Source organism: Triplophysa rosa, unplaced genomic scaffold, assembly GCF_024868665.1.
Source record: "Triplophysa rosa unplaced genomic scaffold, Trosa_1v2 scaffold124_ERROPOS103670, whole genome shotgun sequence".
Classification (NCBI taxonomy): Eukaryota; Metazoa; Chordata; class Actinopteri; order Cypriniformes; family Nemacheilidae; genus Triplophysa; species Triplophysa rosa.
In genome coordinates, this window is record NW_026634122.1 from 7,926 (window position 1) to 26,343 (window position 18,418).

Here is an 18,418-nt window from a genome sequence, read left to right on the forward strand (position 1 = left end):
GAACTTCTTATTTAATTTTTAAATGCCTTATTGTATTAGTATTTCTGATGCATAAAAAAAAAACAGTGATCGATTCTGCGCAGAATTTGGTCATCTCGAACAAGCCTTGTATCCGTTCTAGCCACAACACCCTTGGCTTTAACCAGAAATACGTAGACTGCGCTTTGTGCATATAGTCTATTAAAATATTAGAAATATGCATCTTTTTATTTCGGAAAGAACCGAACAAACTCTTAAACTGAAACAATACAAACATAGCCTAATAAGTAAAAAACTTGTTTACAACAGCTTCCCAGAGAGGGCAATATATGTCCCGCCCTTGGGACGTTCTATAGGTTAAAATAGCCACCCAAACCACACAGTGGATTTGATTTGTCATCACAGGTATGACGCACGCTGAGTAAGGCGGAAGTCATTTTCTATTGGTCAATACCATTTGAGGAACGTTCAACAAACAAGATAGGCTGAATCACTGTCGGGATGGATGCAGGTAAGTAAACCGCAAGAAAACAATTCCTTTACATGATCGGCCATCTGTTCAGATGTCATGAAATTGCTTAAAAGCAAAATTCTTCTTTCGACATCCAACTACATGCCCGTTATTGGAGAAGCGTCCTCTACAATTTTGATTTTATCATTAAATATGGTACACAGATGTCCCAACTTCTGGCAACTGGACAGTAAAGTAGAGCAGTCTGCTGTCAGATGAGCTATGGACACAGTTATAATTCCTAAATCTTACTGCACCAAAATGCTAAGCTCAACCTAAAGATGTATTTGATTTTTGGCCGTTTTATTGAGCTACATTAACGCATTTTAGAGCACAGCACGTTCATGATGTACAAAAATGCTGTCGCTAGGATTCAAAAGACAGTAATATGTCTGGTAACACGGCCATTGTTAGGATTGACGAAGCCTGATGCAGGTCGTACTTATCATTTTTAAAGAATATGTTCTTCATTCCACTAATAATCTATTTCCGATATGTTACTTGCCAGAGACTACACTGTGCCATATTTTACGTGATACTATCAGATCAGCAAGTGTTTTTAAGAATGTCTTTGTATTTAGTTAAAGATTTGTATATTGTTGTGAAAGTTTCTTTAGTGTTTGTGAGTCATTCTATAATTAGGGGTACATGTCATGTCCATGTAACTTACTCTATTATCAATTTTACTTATTTTTCATTAACATTACACTTCAAGCAATGATGACTTTTTTATATCAGGGGACATTTCTAATTCATTTACTACAAAAATACAACAAATACCCATCTTTTATCTGGCAAAAATGGCATATTCTATACTAGAATTTGCCGTTTTTTTGCTGTCCGATTTGATCAATGTAAGGTTTTACTCTTCAGTTTAGCTCTAAAATACATGTGTCTGTATCCATTTCTTATAAATATTTGTCCAAAACAATCATAAAATTATGAGATATGAGAAATATTTTGCTCATGCATCTACATTAAATCATCCATTTTGTGTATGTCCGAGAAATCAGTGGGTGCATCTCAATTCTTATTTGTGCATCCTCGTTTCCTTTCCTCGCTTCCTTTCCTCGCGTCTTAGCTCCACCCCGTCAGGATGCGAGGGAAGGGAACAAGGAAAAGAAGGGAGGACCGAGGAATTAAAAGAAGTGAAATGGCATATCCTTGCTCCCTTTAGCGTCACTTCAAAGCGTCGTCAATTAATGATGACTGTACACATTGCACGTTGAAAATATAAAAAATAAAGTTAAATACATACTTTAGGTAGATTCCATGCTTAAAAGTGTTCAAAAATGTATATAAGGTTTATCAAATATATGTTATACATAACTATATTAATATATTAACTTTAACTATACTGTCTATAGGTATACATTTACAAAAAAGCGTAATTATCACATTTATGCATGTTTGAATATGATTTAAAGATATGACGATGTGCAGGGGCAGGAGAATAATGTGCACGTCAGGTTTAGTGGATAAAACACTTCCGCAAAGGAAACACATGTGTATCCTCGCTCATGACTCCTCAGGCCTTCTCTCGCCTCCATCCTCGCCTCCTCCCAGTGCAATTAGAGAATTGAGACGTCCTTAAAGATGGCTGAGCTCGATCGGTTTCCGGGTCATAGGATGGAGGAGCGAGGAAACAAGGAGGCATATTGAGAAGCACCCGGTGTCAACCATGTTACTCCCTATAAATCAGCAATGGTTTGTTACAAAGTCACATGTCCAACATCATTTGATGTAATTTCCTTTTTTGGAGGGAAATTTGAAGACACATATTATTTAACCCATTTATCAATAATTTTTGATAAATTATTTTTATTTATCAAAAGAAGAATACTGATTTTCTGACTTTTTGGCTGACCTGAAATGTACCCCTAAATATAGAATGACTCTTGTGCAGTCATGTCTCCTGTCCCTCCAACAGCTACTCTCACATACGACTCTTTGCACTTTGGTGAGATCGAAGATTTCCCAGAGACCATAGAGCCTGTCTGGATTTTAGGAAAGCAGTTCAGCGCACTAACAGGTAACTATGTGGGAAACATTTATTTGAAACTCACTGTTGTGTTGTGTTTAGTTTTAGGTTCTAAATTGAATTTCTGTGTATCCCAGAGAAGGATGAAATTCTGACTGATGTCACCTCACGTTTGTGGTTAACCTACAGAAAGAACTTCCAGCCAATCGGTGAGAGTTAAAGAAAATTTTGTCTGACATTTTTGCACGTTAAAAAATAATCACATTTACAATCACATCAACACACTGCCTCTGAAATTTCCGTCCATCTTAAAAAACTTGGAACGGGTTAAATTTTCTGCATTTTTCACTTCCGTAGCAAGCATTTTGAGAGGTGTTTTCACAATTTAGAGCCAATCCAGGATGGCGTCTGAGTTGATCCACTTCGTGTAGCAGCTCAAAGCACTGAATGACAAACAAAGTGCAGAGTACAAAGACAGAATATAAAGAGAGAGTGTGGCAGATGATTGTGGAACAGGTTGGATTAAGATGACGCATACAAAGATTACGGACTGAGTGTTCAAAGACACTTAGTCACCAGTCATAATCTAAGGGTAGTCGCACATATACATTATTTTTGCATATGGGTTTGTTAAGAGATGTCATGTTACAGGTGGCACTGGGCCTACTTCAGATACTGGCTGGGGCTGCATGCTTCGATGTGGACAGATGATTCTTGGGGAGGCCTTAATTTGCAGGCACTTAGGCAGAGGTACATGGAAATACTGGGGTTCATTGGCTTTGTAATGTACTTCTGCTGTTGTCTGATATATTGTATGTTTTATTAGACTGGAGATGGAATCCAGGTCAGCGGCAGAGGTCGGAATATATCAGTATTCTCAATGCTTTTATTGACAAGAAGGACAGCTATTATTCCATCCACCAAATAGGTACTACTCAAGTCAATATAAATATTTTAAAAGTATAACAATGGTGGAGTGATTGAAGAATAAATTACTTTGGATTCCTTAAATGGGTTGCTCTTTTCTTGTTTTCTGTAGCTCAGATGGGTGTAGGTGAGGGCAAGTCTATTGGCCAATGGTATGGTCCTAATACAGTGGCACAGGTACTCAAGTAAGTTGCCAGATGACTTTTGTCATTTAAGTATAACACCAGTTTCACACCGCACGTGTAAGCAGTGCATAATTTTTTCGGCGCCTATGTTAACAGTTGAGAGCATTCATACCGCACGCGTACACAGTGCATACCAGAAGTGCTAATGACTGTATCTGTGATCGAATAACTAGTTGATAAACAGCGCTTACGTGTCTTCTTTCCTTCCTGACTTGTTTGGTGTGAGTTAGAGCATAATATTTCTTGCGGAGCGGGGAGCGCCTTTCTGAAAATTCCGCTCCACTCGCTAAATATATACGCTCAGTCGTTCGCTCAGCCGTCCTGGTGATTTACTTTTTTGCTGATGGATTTTTGTCCTATGTACACCGCATGAATGCTGTAACGATTGAGGTTTGACGTTTTAAGACTGCATTTCCCCTTGTTTTGGTCTATTTTTCTTTAGAGCCTGTTTCTTTTATGAACCCCAGTAATAATAAAGGTGTTCATAGTGCATTTCATCTTTTATGCGTTTATTTTGAATGTTGCACTATGGCAGCTATATGTTCACGGAAATGAAGTAACGAAAATCAAATATTCTTTATCAGTTATTATACAGTTATTTTAGGCACTCTTTAAATAAAAATAAAATATTGGCTGTAATGTCACAGAATGTCGGACTGCTCTTTTTCAGCCTACTACTTAAACTGAGACAATTATTCAAGAAGTTTAATATAAACTGAAAACAATTAGACTTACTAGACACATTTTATGTCAGAGCGGGATCTGAGTGGGATTTGGTTTAACGGTGAGCGTAATATTTAACGGAGTGTTTGCTTGGTCCGTGAGTGACTGAGCGAAGCACACAGTCATTGAGTGAAATATTGAGCGGAGCAGGCTCACATGCTCTGGTGTGAGTGGAGCGTGGCCATGCGCGTGCGCGTCCCCCTCTTCCGTGTTCGCGATGAGCTTCATGTGTGTGCGTGAGCCCTCGGCCTCTCGTATTTAACTGTCACTTGCATTTAAAATCAAAGAAGCGTTTGTAATACAGCAACACATTGTCGAGAAAGGGCAAACAGCATATAGCCGCTCTTTAATATAGATGTACTTTATTGTGATTTGATGATGTTGCATTTATAAATCAGGATTTTAGCAGCGTTTAAAGTGACTGCTGGTGGCATCCCGTTGTAAAATACAGTATAATGTGACGGATAAGAGAGTATAAGAAAAACAGATAAGTGCTAACACTAACACGACATGATGACGTCACAAATATGCGAATTAGTTTGCAGTGGTTTTTTTATTGCTCAAAGAACAAATATAACATGCCAAGAGTCTACATCAATAATCACAAAAAGTACAATTGTAATTATCAGTGGAAGAAAAAAAAAAATAAAGAGAGAGAGAGAGAAAAAATATATATAATAATTTAAAAATAATAATAATTTAAAAAAAAAATAATAGTTGCAGTGTTTCCCACAGGATTTTGACAGACTTGACGTCACGAACTAATTAGCATATTTGTGACGTCATCACGTTGTGTTTGCGTCGTGTTAGTATTTGATATCTGTTTTTCTTCTACTCTCTGATCTTGTCATATTATACCGTATTTTTCAACTGAATGCCACCAGCAGTCACTTTAACTGCTGCTAAAATCCTGATTTATAAACGCAACATCATCGAACAAAATCACAATACAGCTCATCTCCATTATAGAACGGCTATATGCCGTTTGCCCTTTCTCCACAATGTGTTGCTGTATTATGAACGCTTCTTTGATTTTAAATGCAAGTGACAGTTAAATACACTACACGGAGCTAACTACACTCGCGGACGAGAGGCCGAGGGCCCGCAAACACATGGAGCTTATCGGAAGAGAGTGCATGCTAACACGGAAGAGGAGGACGCGCACGCGCCACTCACACCAAACAAGTTAGGAAAGAAAGAAGACGCGGAAGCGCAGTTTATCCACTAGTTAATCGATCACAGATACAGTCATTATCCCGGATGAATAAAAAATTACAAAATGTGACGCCAAATATACTTGGGCGGCCATTGATATACCTGGTTGGACCGCCCAAGTAAATGCATTGTATGGGAAACGCTGAGTTCGTGACATCACCAGCGCCACAAGCCTGTCAAAATCCTATGGGAAACACTGCAAGTCAATCACTCTCTCCTATGGTGAGTAAACCCTTGCAAGTGACTTGTATCGTATCCTTCAAAGCATGATGGCTTTTTATTTATAACTTGTACTAAATGGATCTAAAAGAGGATGATACAGGCGGATAAAACAAGTTATACAATCTAAATCAAATAAGCTTTTTGATGAAGTTCTGTAAGATATTTTGCTCACTGATGTATTTAACTCAACTCAACTTTATTTATATAGCGCTTTTTACAATTTTCATTGTTACAAAGCAGCTGTACATAAGACATATTGACTATAAGCAAAACAATTAAAGTTGTACCTGCAAAAACGAGAAAAAGTTGAAAACACAGAAGACAGACATACCCACATACAAAACACTCCACACACACATTATGCACACGTACTAACACACATAGACATAGACACACAAACACGGACACGCGCACGCACACACACACGTACACACACAAGTACGCACACACACACACAGACATGCACGCACGCACACACACACACACACACACGCTCAGTGAGAGCACACATTTAAGATAAAGGAGAGAGAAGCACAGGTCAAATATAACAGACTATAAATTCCTATATGCAATATTAATTAAGTAAAACTTTAAAATTCTAAAGCAGCCCCCTCGGCCAGGCAAATAGTGCAAAAAACAGTATGCAAACGGTGGCGAGGAACCCAAAACTCTAATCGAGAAAAAAAACCTGAGGAGAACCCAGGCCCAACCAGGGGATTCCAGTTCCCCTCTGGCAAAAGCTGCTGCCTCTGCACAAGCTCCAGAGAGCTTGCACAACAAGGCTAAATAAAATAAATAAACTTAATAATAAAATAAATTATAGTTTAAGATTATCATTAATAATCTAATAGCATTTGAAATTTTGTGGTGAAGACATGTCAAGAGACCGCGTCCTTCTTTATCCAGCTCTATCATCTCAGCTCTTGTCAGGTCCCCACTTCCCATTCTCCGCTCTACCATCAGGTCAGGCCATGAACTGCATACTGCTCGCTGTGGTAACCTTGGAACAATGAGACAAGACTGGCTGAGAGTAGAGTACTGTTCTGTACTCTTTGATGCAACAAGTACATCAGTTGTGTTTTTGGTTCCGGTTGATCTAACTAATGCAGCCTAAACCCTCAGAAGATTTATATTATGGAAGAGTAGTGTATGCAAGATTAAAAAGATGCGTCTTTAGTCTAGATTTAAACTGACAGAGTGTGTCTGCCTCCCGGACAGTACTCGAACTGCCGCGTTTTGGACCAGTTGGAGTTTTTGTAATAAGCCTGCAGGGCAACCACCTAACAGTGCATTACAGTAGTCTAGTCTTGATGTCATGAATGCATGAATTAACTTCTCTGCATCTGACATTGACAGCATATAACGTAGTTTAGATATATTCTTAAGATGGAAAAACGCAATTTTACAGGTGTTGGCGATGTGGCTCTCAAATGACAGATTACTATCGAATAGAACGCCAAGATTCTTTGCTGACGACGAGGGTTTTATGGAACATCCGTCAATAGTTAAACAGTATTCTTGGTTGTTACTTATAGCAGTTTTCGGTCCAATAAGTAACACTTCTGTTTTGTCCGAGTTCAGTAATAAAAAGTTGTTACTCATCCAGTTTTTTATATCGACTATGCATTCCATTATTAGATGGAACTGCTGTGTTTCATGAGGCTTCGAGGAAATATAAAGTTGAGTATCATCAGCATAACAGTGAAAGCTAACTGCATGTCACTTATTATATCTCCTAGAGGTAGCATGTATAATGCGAAGAGCAGAGGCCCTAAGACTGAGCCCTGTGGTACACCGTACTGGACTTGCGCTTTTGTGTGACACCTCATTGTTTAATGCTACAAATTGAAAACGGTCGGATAAATAAGATTTAAACCATTTCAAAGCTATTCCTTTAATGCCGACGTAATTCTCGAGTCTATGTAGGAGTGTGCTGTGGTCAATGGTGTCGAATGCACTAAGGTCTAGCAGCACCAATAACGAGATACAACCTCGGTCAGACGCCAATAGCAGATCATTTGTAACTCTGATCAAAGCAGTCTCTGTACTGTGACATGCTCTAAATCCAGACTGGAATTCTTCATTGATGTCATTCCTTTGGAGGAAGGAGCATAATTGAGTTGAAACTACTTTTTCCAGAACTTTAGATATGAAAGGTAGATTCGATATAGGCCTGTAGTTCCGTAGTTCTCTAGGGTCGAGTTGGGGTATTTAAAGGGACAGTTCACCCAAAAAATGAAAATTCTGTCATCATTTACTCACTCTCATGTTGTTTCAAACCTGTATAAATGTCTTTGTTCTGTTAAACACAAAGAAAGATATTTGGAAGAATGTTAGCAATTTTCAGTTCTGAGATATCATCCACTACCATAGTAAAATATATTGTTCTGTTGAACACAAAATGAGATATTTCGAAGAACTTAAGAAAACAAACAGTTATGGGGCACCTTCCAAACATATTTCTTTGTGTTCATAATGAATTTACATGAGGGTGAGTAAATCATAACAGAAATTTCATTTTTGGGTGAACTAAAGATGTTTTATTAACAAAGTTCGGGAGGAGCACGTGCAGACTAACTCGGCTGGCTTGCTATGATCAATCATACCAATCAGATAATTAACCCGGCTGGCTTTCCATGACCAATCTCACAAATCAGATAACTAACCCGTCTGGTTTCCTATAACTGAACTTTATTTATATAGAGCTTTTTACAATTTTCATTGTTACAAAGACATGACACAGACACACAGACATGCACACACGCACACACACACACACACGCACACACACACACACACACACACACACACACACACACACACACACACACACAACACACACACACACACGCTCAGTGAGAGCACACATTTAAGATAAAGGAGAGAGAAGCACAGGTCAAATATAACAGACTATAAATTCCTATATGCAATATTAATTAAGTAAAACTTTAAAATTCTAATTCTAAAGCAGCCCCCCGGCCAGGCAAATAGTCCAAAACAGTCTGCGGTCTCTATATGTTTTTTTTGCCTTGGAGGTCCGGACAATACTTTTTTAATAAATAATGTTAAATCAATCAATCTAATGTTTTATCAGGCCATTTACTTTATATTCTATATAGCCACAGTCTGTATGAAACATAGAAGGTCTGGTAACTGAGAAAATGTGTTGTAGGCTCTGGTGCTGAAGTGAAGTCCCAGTGGTCTATTTTAATATTTTAAAAAAACTACTGACAACAAACTGTAACAACTGAAATAAATATATCATGAGCAGCCTTTCCATGCCATTCATACTAGAACTGATTCTAAATATTCTTTCCAATTAAAACATGATTCACAATGAAATGCTCTTAACATGCTGATTATTTATGCTACTAATATCATAAATGCTATATGTAGATACAAGACGTTATGTTTTATAATCTGTCACAAACCTATATAGCAAACAGTAAACTGATTGACAGCTAAAAATACTTTATTACTGCTGCATTTTCATTTACTTGAGCATTACAGAAAAAGTGTCCATTTATTTACCTGCTGTTGGTGTCTGCAGGTCTTTATGTGCGACGTGTTTTTGGCTGGAGAAGCAGCGCTCACGGAGCGGAAAGGGTTAAAATGAAGCACGTTTGGCGCTAAATAAAGATATTAGAAGATATAGCGGCAAAATATAATCAACATAAATGTCCCTGAGTGCGCGTGATGTGTACATCTCAGTTATGTAGACGTGTGCTCAATTTAAACCACAGAAAGAGTTTTTTTAATGGTTCATTATGTCTTGCGGTCCAGATGGAATGAAGGATAAACATGTCATCCGGTGGTAACTGGACTGTTGCTTGTCAGGGGCAGGGTATGCGTATTTTCACCACCCTGGGAGCGTTTGAAAACGCAATTTTTTTATCTGCTTTTCAGGTGGTTGACGCAACATATTTTCCCACACCCGCTCTCTGTCCGCTGGTGAAAGTGTGCTTACTTGTGTATGTGCGCGCACATGTCTGTGTGTGTGCTCGCGCATCGGGTCGGAACTCGATACAGAGAGTAGAGGAGAATTGTAAAGGCGCGACCACGTAGAAACAGAAATGACATGCCGCCATGTAAATAAGATAAATACCATAATGCTATTTAGTTTGTTTAATACGAGAACAAGGTATAGACATGTTATATAGTAAAGGTAACCTTAAATGACTTCTCTTGTGATCTAACGCAACATAAAAAATTTAATTAACTTGACCTTCAAGGGGGGCGGGAGGTACCGTTGTAGGGGCGGGGTGCCCCCCTAAGGTAATGGTAGGGGAAACACTGGGCCTTATAACAGCCACCTTATATGCTTTAGGCACATGTCCTAATGTCAGAGATGAGTTAATAATACTAAGAAGAGGATCTATAATTTTCTTTTCTTCTTTTAATTTCTGGGAGCATCTCTTTCAGTAGATTTGTAGGTATAGGGTCTAGCATGTATGTTGTTGATCTTATGATTTTAGACAGTTCATCGTGGTCTACGGTAGAAAATAATTGCAATTTCTCCTTAGGGGTGCTGTAGTTAGTTTGTTCAGCGGGTTTCACTTCTGGTTGCAATGTTATAATTTTTTCTCTAATATCTTGGATTTTATTTGTGAAGTAGTTCATAAATTCATCACTGTTATGCTGATATCCAGAATCTGAAGTCGCTGACGATTTATTTTTTGTTAATTTAGCCACTGTGTTAAATAAAAACCTAGGGTTGTGCTGGTTTTCTTCTATTAGTGATGAAAAGTAGGCGGATCTAGACGTTTTTACGGATTTCCTGTGTTTTCGAATACTATCCTTCCATGCTGTACGAAATACCTCTAATTTAGTTTTCTTAAAGTTGCGCTCCATTTTTCGGCCCGCTTTCTTTAGAGCCTGAGTGTGTTCATTATACCACGGTGTTGGGCTGCCATTTTTAATCTTCTTTAAACGCAGAGGAGCAACTGTCTAGCGTTTCCAAGAAGGTGGAGTTAAAATGTTCAATGGTAATGTCAAGATCTTCAACGTTATTTCTCATGCTAGAGATTTGAGACAATTCAGGCAGATTATCGAGAAACACATCTTTGGTATTCTTATTGTTCACATCTTATTGTTCTACCATATTTGTAAGGAGGAGTTTTATTTGAAGCCGTAGGCCAGTGAAGCAAACATAATACCAGATAATGATCTGAAATGTATTCACTCTGCTGAAGGATTTTAACGTCGTCCACATTTATACCGTTAGACAGTATTAAATCTAAAGTATGATTACGAAGGTGAGTGGGTCCTGACACATGTTAACTAACGCCCATGGAGTTAAGAGTGTCTTTGAAAGCCATTCCTAAGGCATCTGTATCGTTATCTACATGGATGTTAAAGTCACCAATGACAAGGACTCTATCTGCGGCCATTACTAGTTCTGATAAGTACCCACCAAATTCTTTAATAAAATCTGTGTGGTGCCCTGGAGGCCTATATACAATAGCCAGAATAAATTTTAAAAATGTTTTATCCTTAATAGGTGTTGATACATGAAGTACCATGACTTCAAAAGAATTGTATTTAGAGTTAGACTTCTGGGAAATGCTAAAAGAGTTATTGTAAAGTGCTGCGACACCTCCCCCTCTGCCTTTTAGAGGAGGCTCATGTTTATAATACTAATCTTGGGGGACAGATTCATTTAAAGTAATGTAATCATCTGGTTTTAGCCATGTTTCTGTCAAACAGAGCATGTCTATTTTATGATCTGTTATCATATCATTAACAAAAAGTGCTTTATTAGAGAGAGATCTAATATTTAGCAATCCGAGTCGTAACAGTTGATTATCTGTATTTTGTTCATGTTTAGTTTGTTTAACATTTATTAAATTACTTTCAAGAGGTTTACGCATTATTTTATGTTTGCTAATCCGGGGGACAGACACAGTCTCTATTTTATGATGTTTGGGAGAAGGGATTATTACATGTTGTACATTTTGTGTATTCTGTGACGTGTGACGACAAGCAGACAGTTGGTTAAGCCATTCTGTCTGCTCCCTGACCTGGGCCCCAGTGAGTCAAGCATTATTAAGACTTTTTGCCATATTTCTAGACAGGATGGAAGTCCCAGCCCAGGAGGGATGGAGACCATCTCGTTTCAGCAGGTCAGGTCTGCCCTCAAAACTCTTCCAGTTATTTATAAAAACTATATCATTCTGCAGGCACCACTCAGACAACCAGCCATTTAGTGATGATAATCTGCTGTAAATCTCATCACCACGATAAGCAGTGAGGGGGCCAGAGAATATTACAGTGTCTGACATCGCGCTTGTGAGCTCACACACCTCTTTAATATTATCTTTTGTGATCTCCGATTGACGGAGTCAAACATCATTTGTGCCGACGTGAATAACAATCTTACTGAATTTACGATTAGCCTTAGGCAGCACATTTAAATTTGACTTGATGTCAGGCGCTCTGGCTCCCTGACTATGGTGGCTGGTGCCTCTATGTTAATGTTCCGAACAATAGAATCACAGATAACTAGGGTACTTATAGCAGTCTCACCAATCACCAGTCTAACCAATCTCACCAGTCTAACCAATCTCACCAACCATCCTTTTAGCTCGGGGAAAAAACCCCTACAAATAGACAAGACGCCTTACCCTCATTCTCTTTACATTTTCGCAGGATCCCTCCTCCACCCCAACTCCTCACCATCAGCATGTTTTTACCGCAGTATAACGGGGAACGACCCGAGTCCGGGCACATACCGTGCACTCTCCCCGGCACAGCACACCAAATACACATACTATCTGTCCCTTATCATCCGTACTTATTATCTGCGAGACAAACTCGTGAATCACTTTAAAATGACATAATGCGAAATTGCATTGTTGTACTGTCGTACCCAGGCAGTGCGGTGCGCATTGCATACACTGCCGGTGTGAAAGGACAATGGGCACGTGCTGCCAACACTCTCCCTATGCTCTGCTCCCACTCTGCCTATGCGCTGCTTACGCGTGCAGTGTGAAACGGACGTTTAAACTGTTGTGCTTTTTGCATATAAGTAGAATAAATATACAGTAACTGTTTTCTGTTTTCATCTAGGAAACTGGCAGTATTTGACTCCTGGAGCCGACTGGCAGTTCATGTAGCTATGGACAATACTGTGGTTATAGAGGAAATCAGTGAGTTCTCTTTTTAATGTCTCGTAAGACTATACAGGTTTTAAGTTTTAGTTACTTTGTTTCCATGTATATACACCCTTTATGCATGTTTTTTCACATAAATCAGATATTAATACCTTGCTGTGCCAGTAAATAACTAACAGTAAATATTTTGTTCATCATTTTTATTTGCTGTCTGTAGAAAGGTTGTGTATGCCATGGCTGGACTTTGAGAGGGGAGCATGTGCAGCTTCTGTGGAACCTCAAGAGATGAATGGAGATCTACAGGGGGCATGTGCTCTGGCAGAGGATGAGACAGCTCTTTGGAAACCATTAGTTCTGCTGATTCCTTTAAGACTGGGCCTAAGTGATATCAATGAAGCTTATTTTGAACCACTAAAGGTATCATCTATTGTAAATATAGTAGTGCTGTCAATCGATTAAAGAGTACATTCCTCGAGATCATAAAAAATACATTTCATGAAGTGTTTAATTTTGCCGTGTTTGAATGTAAGCAATCTGCCAAGTTGTAAATCCGAAGGTGAACGAATAACAAAGTTATTAGCTTATAAAAAAGGTAATCGACTCTGAATCACGCGAACAAGCCATGACCTGTCCGAATCTTTAACCACAATGTACCTACGTCACTAGAAAAATCCCCGCCTACTGACTGCGAAAACTTAACTCTCTCCTCCCCAAACACTGTACTAGCTCGTTCGTGACGTGTGCATCATGTCTAAGAGAAGCTGTGTTCTATGTAGTGAAACTAAGTCAGTCTTATTTTCACTACCAAAGGAAGAACTTCTGAGGAAAAAATGGTTACTATTTATTTTTCAAACGACACCAAAGGAGTATAAACCGAACGTTTTACTTTGCGCGCGTCATTTTACCGAAGATTGCTTCATCAATCTTGGCGCCTTTACTGCAGGATACATTAAACGTCTTTCCTTAAAAGATGTTGCAATACCAACTTTATTTGGACCTGTAAGCTCCACCGAATCACAACCTGTAAGTGTGACTCTTTATTTTTGTCTTTACTTAAAATTAAATTTGTGTGACGTTATCTCATGTCTGTGTTTAGCTAACGTTACCGTTATTTTTGGGGTTGTTACTGTTTGTTTACCTAACGTTAGCTATAAACTCGTTGCGCTAATGTAAGTGTTCAACCATATTAACTCGCAAAGTCTTTATTTCAAGAACTGCGTGGTGTACTATAGTTATAATAACATCTGAAGATACGAACACCGTACACTGTATGCCGTGATAACTAACTGTTACAAGAGAAGTGTCTAAAACAGTCCTTTTTCTTACTGGCATCTGTATAAGGATTAAAGAATGATTCGTCAGACTCGGGCTCGAACTGGTAAGGTAAAATCGACGCCATCTCTCTCTATACACTGTTAATATCCAACCACCTGCAAACCGTAATACAGCAGTAATGATAGGCGGCCCATTTGCGACATATGCTGAACGCGTTTTACCAATCACAGCAGACTAGACCATTTGACCAATCACAGCAGACTAGACCATCTGACCAATCACAGCAGACTAGACCATTTGACCAATCACAGCAGACTAGACCATCTGACCAATCACAGCAGACTACACTATCTGACCAATCAGATCAGACTACGCTGGCGGAAAGGCGGAGATTACACAGATGAATCGCGGAACGAATCATTTGAGAGTCAGTCAAGAAGTAAGGTAATAAAAACTGCTTATTATTACGAAATAATATTATTTTTACATCATGTATGTACATAAACTTGTTGTCGGACACTCCATAAACCAAAATAAGCCCTTAAAAATATTGAGGAATGTACTCTTTAAAAAAATCGGAACCACACATTTTTTCTGTGATTAAACGCACATAACATTAATGTTTTTAAATATATGTTTACATTCTAATAATTTCACATTTAATCTCCAATGTAGAAACAACAGATTTCATTAAAAACATCATTTTATGAATGAAAGCCAACATTCTGATATTAGTACTGCAACTGATATCTCCATTAAATTGATTATTTTTTCTTTATTTTAACATTAATTATAGCTGTTCAACATTGAAGTACAGTATAATTGAGAGCTAACAGGTAGGAAATATACAGAAATTAAATTAAATTCTCAAACCCTTTACAGTCTTTAACGCTAAATTAAATACAGAATAAAGCTACAAAACACATTGAATTCCTCTTTTCTTTTGTTCTTTGATTAACATTAATGACAGGAGTCACAGCAGCAGGTTTAAGAATGCGGCCCCTTTGAGAGCTGCCGCTCTATACAGATATGACGCCCTTTCCCATTTTCACAACTCTTTGCATTAATTTTGGATTTTATTTAAAGAGCACGTTTCATGAAAATAAAATTACCGGCATTTCAGTGTGTAACGTAGCTTTCCTTCAATTTTGACGATCTGCAAAGTTGTTATTCCAAAAAGTCCATGATAAATTAAGATATTGGCTTCCAAAGTAAGGAGTCGACTCCGAACCGCCCAAACAAATCGTTAGGCTTTTGAATCTTTTGAGTGTAACATCGATACGTCACAGTGTAATGCATCAGCGCAATCCCCGCCTTCCCGCGAAACAGGAACACTCTGACCTGCCCACTAGCACTTCAGGTAGTGTTGCGTATACAACATGTCGAGGGGACGCTGTGTTTTGTGCTGTGAACGCAAATGTACTTTGTTTTCGCTGCCAAAGTATGACGATGTGAAGGATAAGTGGTTACATTTTTTTTCCACGATACCACTGCAGTACAATTCCAACCTTGTGTAATGTGCTCGTCATTTTACCGACGACTGCTTCTCAAATTTTGGGGAGTTCAACGCGGGATTTGCCAGCAGCTAGAACCTTAAAGATAAGTTAATACCAACTTTATTTGGACTAACAAGCGTCTCAGAACCACAAGCTGTAAGTATGATAAATACGTTATGTGTACATGTTAAATTGAGTGCTTACAATTTACGTTAAAGTAACTGTGTTAATACGTGTTGTATATTTAGTACAGCTGTAGGTTTCCAGGTAAACAATGTATAAGTTAACAGTGTTACAGTTTTATTAATCCAACTCTTACCTAATAATGTGGCGGTTATTGTAGACTGTTGTCATTCTACATGTCATAGTATTGTACGAACTGTATCCCTTTATCGTTTAGTCATGGTAGCACTTTGCTAACGTGTCTCACATTATGGTTTTGTCAAGTGTGCAAAGTTTAGCTGTGGTCACGATCCCCTTCAAAACAAAACGGTTTGCTTGTCATTATTTTAGAAAACGGACTGCAGCACTATATCATTTTATTATGTAAAGGTGTGTGCATTATCTTTGGAAGCTCTCGCTAACTTGCTCAGTTACTAATCTCTGTATAATCAAAGTAATGATCAACTTTTGGATAGAGCCGTTGTTGTTCTCCCACAGCTATGACGAAAAAAGATCAACAGAAAACAATAGTCTGAATGGTTTATGAAGATAAGTTTATGAAGATAAAAACTTGTGATATGGTAATACTGATGCCATTTTTACACACAGCGTCTTTGTTTACAAAAACCTTCCTGAGATAAGAACTGTGGTAATGGGCGTTTTGTTTCTGACACGCAGTATATGAAGAAAGACCAATCACAACTGATTGGGCCAGTTGGCCAATCGGAGCACACTGGACTCGCGGTAGGGAGGAGCTTAGAGAAGCGGAACATTTGAACAGCTTCGGAGGAATCGTTTAGGGATCTTTGAGAAATGGATAGATACTAAATGCTTATTTTAAGAAAATAGCACCGTTTTTTTTTACCTTTGATGCATTTGAACGTGTTGTTGGGGACTCTAATACAACATTAGGACACTTACAAAAACCTTGAAACCTGCTCTTTAACACGTTGAAATCTGTGCATGTTACACAAAACGGGCTTTATGGCATAATCTTGTGTGTTTTTGTTCATTCAAGCACGAAAGAGAACTTAATACTGGTGCGCTGTCTGACAGAGATTCACTGACGCAGCCTTTAGCCTGTGACTGTAACACCAGATGGGACCGTTGTCGCGTTGCGTTTTGCCATGTCCCACAGTTAGAAGCTGTCTATCTACAATGAACGCGTCAAAGCAACTGTTTCAAATCACGCTTAGATGATTTAAAGGCCTTTACATGAATAAGAGCGTGATTATATGTAACGCTAGACAAAGAATGACAAAATAAACGGGTGCTGCGTTAATTGCATTTAATATTTGAACGCGTTAATCTGAAAAAAAGTAATTGAATTGAATAATTGCATGTGTTAACGCGTTAACGTTGACAGCCCTAAAATATAGACATGGTCATTCCGGACCTGTTAAAGTTTAGTAGATGAAAATATTGACCCACTCCTTTAATGATCAGACATTCAAGTGTTTGACCTTTTCCTATCTACAGCAATGCTTCATGATGCCTCAGTCTTTGGGGGTAATAGGTGGGAAACCAAACAGTGCTCACTACTTCATTGGCTTTGTAGGTGAGCAAAGTTAATCAACCTTTCCTTGTCTTTACAGAAAGTAGGGATGTAACGATTCACTCAGCTCACAATGCAGTACGATTCACGATACTGATCTCACGATACGATACGCTACAATTTTTATTACTTGAGACAAATTAGAAATGGTCAAGTGCCCTTTTATTATTTCTGAAATGCTGCACATTTCTTAGTAAAAAAAAATGTTTTGTCAAACTACAAAACTAAATTGCAATTTTAAAACAAATTCCAAATCAAATAAAAATGAATAATACAGAAGTCTCTTTAATATATAAATAATTTAATATTAAATTATTAATAATATATAATTTTATGTATTTTTAATATAACATTTAATATAAATAAACTAACACGTTACATTTTTTACAAAATAGCAGCATATCCACATTTTCCAAGCTTACAGTAAACACAGCGGCCCCTGCTGTTCATAACATGTATCGTGATTCATTTAACATCTCAACACACATGAATCGTCACATATTATAATTGTGATTACGATTTTCAACCGGCTTACGGTGAATCATTACATCCCTAATAGAAAGCTGTATAACACTTTATACAATACATATAATACAGTTTCAAGGCAGCTTTACCTTTAGGTTCAGTAATTATTTTTAGTGCCTTGAAGGGATTCACATTGTTTATAGCTTTGGTTGTAACTGTATGTTTTGTAGTAATAGTTAAAGGGATACTTCGGCCTAGAAAGAAAATTTCCCCATGTTTTACTCACCCTTAAGGCATCCTAACTGAATATGACTTTCTTCTTGAAGAATAATGCAGTCGAAGTTATAATACCAAGTATTTTCTTCCAAGCGGTAGAATAGGGGTGAATGGGGGGGCAATTGTTTGGACCTCCAAAAAGTGCATCCATCAATCAAAGAACTGCTCGACATGGCTCTGTGGTCTTAACAAAGGGATTCTGAAGTGAATAGATGCATTTGTTTAAAGGGGTCATATGGCATGAACACATGTTTTTCTGTGTGTCTTTGGTGTGTTAGAAGTTGCCCATGCATGTATTAGACTCGTAAAATTGCAAAAATTAAGACCTTAAATC

The 18,418-nt window shown here is 38.1% G+C and overlaps 1 protein-coding gene across 3 annotated transcripts in view; it reads left to right on the top strand.

Annotated features, from left to right (window-relative positions):
• Positions 1-306: 306 nt before the first annotated feature.
• Positions 307-18,418, top strand: part of atg4b (autophagy related 4B, cysteine peptidase) — a 58,447-nt gene continuing 40,335 nt past the window's right edge. For 2 of the 3 annotated variants that reach the window (XM_057326708.1, XM_057326710.1), the window contains exons 1-8: positions 497-2,522; positions 2,609-2,680; positions 3,123-3,221; positions 3,298-3,399; positions 3,511-3,583; positions 12,812-12,891; positions 13,073-13,272; positions 17,268-17,346. In XM_057326708.1, the coding sequence (XP_057182691.1) occupies positions 2,399-2,522; positions 2,609-2,680; positions 3,123-3,221; positions 3,298-3,399; positions 3,511-3,583; positions 12,812-12,891; positions 13,073-13,272; positions 17,268-17,346 (829 nt within the window). In that variant the 5' untranslated portion in view covers positions 497-2,398. The other variant, XM_057326709.1, reaches the window with a different exon arrangement.